Below are 4,029 nucleotides of genomic sequence, written 5' to 3' on the forward strand. Positions count from 1 at the left end.
GTCGCCTCGTGGCTTTTTGATCCCTTAACAGATGTTTGTTCCAGACTCACAAAGCAGCAGATGAAATGGGAGGAGTTCCTCGTACTGAACGTGGTGCTAACCAGCATGCTGAGCCGGTTTTGGTGAGACGTTTCCCTCATTGTCATATGTGCAACATGGAAGCACTTCCAGATTTGTGCTGAACACAGTAACAGCGTGTGTGATTCTACAAATTCACAAGAAGATGTAGAAAAATCTGCATTTAAAATAAATCGTTTCACAGCCGAGCGCAGTCTAAATCCACCTGTTTGTGCTTCATCAGGGTGATCTTCCGTGGACTGCTGGTGAGCCTGTCCAATCTGTACCAGCAGGTCCTGGAGCTCCTCAGAGACGTAGCCGACGCCCAGCCCATGCCCTTCCTCACAGACTTCTCCCTGCCAGTGGATATGGTTCAGTTTCTGGCTCCCTTTGATGCATTTTTACTGACCAAACATCCGGCTTATGATCCTCATCCAAAGGACCACAAGGAAAAGCAACAGCAGCAGAAGAAAAAGCAGAAGAAGAAACCTTCAGCTAACGTCAGGGACCAGGGACGGACGAGGAAGATTAACGACGACCTGGGTGTTGCTGTTGAAAGAGGTATGGAGCGTCCTGAGTCGTAACTCAAACCCTAACATCCACTCCTGCTGGGTCAAGAACAAGTAGTGTGATGGCCAAAGTGTTTGCACAAGCTGCATATATTGTTGTTTTGCACAATTATTGTCATTTTTCAGTCTGTTTAGGGCTTGATGCTTACTTTTCAATAATATCCCTTTAATAACAGGATATGTTGCGGCATTTACAAGCAAAATAGTTTCATTTATACGCCCACAAAAACTAGATTTAACTAATAATCATGCAAATATTTTTACTTTACACGATTTAGACAGTATAAAGAGTGTGAAAGTCCGACAGTTAGATAGTTGTGCTTAGTTCAAACGGCACAAAAGTAGCACAAATACTGTTAAATTCAGCACCCGATAATCATGCAATCAGTCTATTGATGAAATTATGTTTTAGTTTTAATCAGATTTTCATCATTTGACGACAATTAGTTTTAGTGCAGTCAACATAAACTACAAGATGTTCAGTTTAGGTTTTAGTGACGTTTCTTGTCTCCTTTTTGCATTTTTAATTTTTAGCTCGAAGCATTTTGAATCCCCAGCTGTCGTCATCCTTGTGTATGGTTGCTATAGTTACAGGTGTTATTATCAAGTCTTGTTTAGTGAGTTAACCCTGAGGAGAGATGCTAATTAGTTAGATAACATTAACACAGTCATCCATCAGCATTTCTTTGGCAAAAATAAGAAAAGCTTCAGATGGAGCGTCATAACTAATCCTGGAGCTTGTTCATTCATTCTCACAGCAACATGGAAGATGTACAGCTATAAATAATGTTAATGTTGCATCTGCATCATGTGGGAACGCTCCATGGTGCTGCTGGTGTTGGACTAGTGGTCAGACGGTCGGGGGTTCAGTCTGCTGTGGCGTGGCTCAGCCCGCACTCTGACTCCACCTCGCTAACAAGCTAGGATGTGCTAAAGTTCCTCTTGCAGGATCAATGAAGTATTAAAACAATAAAAAAGCCTAAATATATATTAATATCAGCTGCTGCCTGCATGTTGCTGCTGCTTCTCTTTGCAATGAGGTTATTTTATGAACTCCTAGACACGCTGCTGTCAGATAACATCAGTGACAGACAGGATGAAGCTACTGATGAGGATTAATTAGAGGTGGTGGAGGCAGTGTGTGCTTCTACAGGTGCTGCAGGTTGCAGAAAATGTCTTTACATAAAAACGGTGTTATTGGTTCAGCGTAGTGAGCACAGCATCACTGGTGTTGGGAGCAATTGTGCGCACATATGCAAAAAAAAAAAAAACAATATCCTACATGTGGATTATTTAATACAGCTTTATTTTTCTATTATTTAAAACACAGTGATCCATGTTACATCTCTCCATAGAATACTTACATCACAAATTCTTTTCCAGATCTTGCTCTGGACACTGATCTCAAGCCTTTTATCAAGATTTTCAAGAATTTTACAAAGGTAGGTGACCAACCGGACGTCTTTTTTCATTATTTTCTGCATATTTAATTGCTGAGTGCCACCACCTGACTAATATCGGCATCATTTCCATACCCAAGGGTAAATCTGTCCCAGAGGAAAAGCACAAGGCCAAAAAGAAACAGAAGTTCAAGGAACAAGTTAGAGAAACTCTGACTTTCACCCACATGGCAGCCCATCTAGAGGAAATGATTCTGTGGTGCAGATCACAGAGGATGGAGAAGGAAAAACGCCTCTTAACCTTCCTGCAGTTAAAGTGCCGGAAGATGAAATGCCTGGAGGCAGCAGGTTACAAGTAAGTGCAGCACGACAGAATACCAAGTTGTTCAGTCCATACTGCTCACTTAGGCATTCTGCGACACAGCTGCAATGCTAAATGGGAACGCTTATACAATCTGTCCTCATCCACAGCGTCCAGAGGAAGCTCCGCACTTTCAGACAGGAAGCTTGCTGGGCTTCGTCTCCTCAGAAATCAGTGCCGAAGAGCTTCCTTTCTCCTGCCGCGGCGAGGAGAAGCGCTCGCCTGAGAAGTCGCCTCAAATCACTCAGGAGGCAGATGATGTCTTCTGCAATCAGAACTGGTGTAAAAAAGAAACGACAGAAAAAGACAGCGTTATCAGTGTGTGTGCCGTCCGAGGACAGCCAACAGAACAGGACTGCACATGAGGCAGCACACCGGACCGCTGAGTCTGACAGCCACGATGACATAGATGATATATTTGCCTCTGTGGGTTTGTGAAAGACGCGACGTAAACTACTAACAACAGCTCATCTCAGAGAACAGGATGACGCTTTACTCTGTGCAGAGAAAAATGGATGCAACTGAATTTGTAGTAATGATTTTACATTTTCTGAATGTTATACAAGCCCGAAACCCCCGTAGCTGCCTGCACGGTTAACTTCTATGCTTGATGATGAAAAGCAAAATACTTCCTCTGACTCCACAAAGCATTAATACAACGATGCACGCTTCCTCAGGGACCACGATCATTGGAGATGAGCAGAAAGCTGGTGTGAGTGACTGTAAAAGCAGAAAATAATATAAATGGCCCAAACTATGCTCACATGGTGTTTTTAATATGCCGGAATTGTGAATGAAATCAGCATCCACATGTCTGAGCGATTCCACCTTAAAACTACAGCGTACCTATAACAGGGTTTCAGACATAAACCTTATGGAACCAATCCCGTCAGCTTGCTGGTTGGGACTTTCCATATTTTTTATTTTTTTCTAGAATCGGTTCAATCATGTGTGACTGAATAGAGGAAGCAGCGACAATGTGCCAGGACGGGGTTGTTTTAACGGGGGTTTTAACGAGGTTTATCAGATCCCTGCAGAGGGACTTTAAAAGTCATGAACTGTAACAGGGTGCTGATGTCTGGATACCAACTCGTGTAATAAAACCTTCCTGCCTCATTATTGATCCTGTCTCTGTACAATAGACGCATCTGAGGCTGGCTTTGATTTCAAACTTTAAAAAAAAAAGTCAAATAACAGCTGTTATACATGAAAGTTATTCAAATGTCTACACTGTCATATGCAAAAATATTTCCATATTTTTTCCAGTGGGTTGGCTGTCAACAGAGAACAACTGCATTTGGAGACTCATGGAAGTGGCTCAAAGAGTTTATTTTTTTAGGAATAAGTCTGACCAGAATAGTGTATTTATTATTTATAAATGTTCCCTGTGAAGTAGAATAGCTCAATGATACAGTCTGATAAGCATGGGTGGATCAAGCATACTGAAGCCGTGTATTTTTGGTGATAAACACCAAATGAGGCATTTAGACGTCCACTCTTCTGCTGATAACACGGTGGAACAACATCATTAGAACTGCTAATGGCTCATCTTGTTGTGTCCACTTACAGTAGCACTCAAAGAGAAAAAATATTTGTTAATTAACCATAACAATCCTACATATAAACCAGTTTTTAAGTTGTA

The 4,029-nt window shown here is 41.8% G+C and overlaps 1 protein-coding gene across 1 annotated transcript in view; it reads left to right on the forward strand.

Moving 5' to 3' along the window:
* The window catches only part of rmp64 (ribonuclease MRP subunit p64), a 9,825-nt gene extending 6,327 nt beyond the window's left edge, over positions 1 to 3,498 (forward strand). The window contains exons 5-9 of the mRNA XM_008300155.1: positions 45 to 122; positions 302 to 618; positions 2,010 to 2,068; positions 2,167 to 2,381; positions 2,498 to 3,498. Coding sequence (XP_008298377.1) covers positions 45 to 122; positions 302 to 618; positions 2,010 to 2,068; positions 2,167 to 2,381; positions 2,498 to 2,825 — 997 coding nt within the window. The 3' untranslated portion in view covers positions 2,826 to 3,498. The remainder of the gene's footprint in view (positions 1 to 44; positions 123 to 301; positions 619 to 2,009; positions 2,069 to 2,166; positions 2,382 to 2,497) is intronic.
* Positions 3,499 to 4,029: the final 531 nt, after the last annotated feature.

The sequence above is a fragment of the Stegastes partitus genome, unplaced genomic scaffold (assembly GCF_000690725.1).
Source record: "Stegastes partitus isolate 25-593 unplaced genomic scaffold, Stegastes_partitus-1.0.2 Scaffold1504, whole genome shotgun sequence".
NCBI lineage: Eukaryota > Metazoa > Chordata > Actinopteri > Pomacentridae > Stegastes > Stegastes partitus.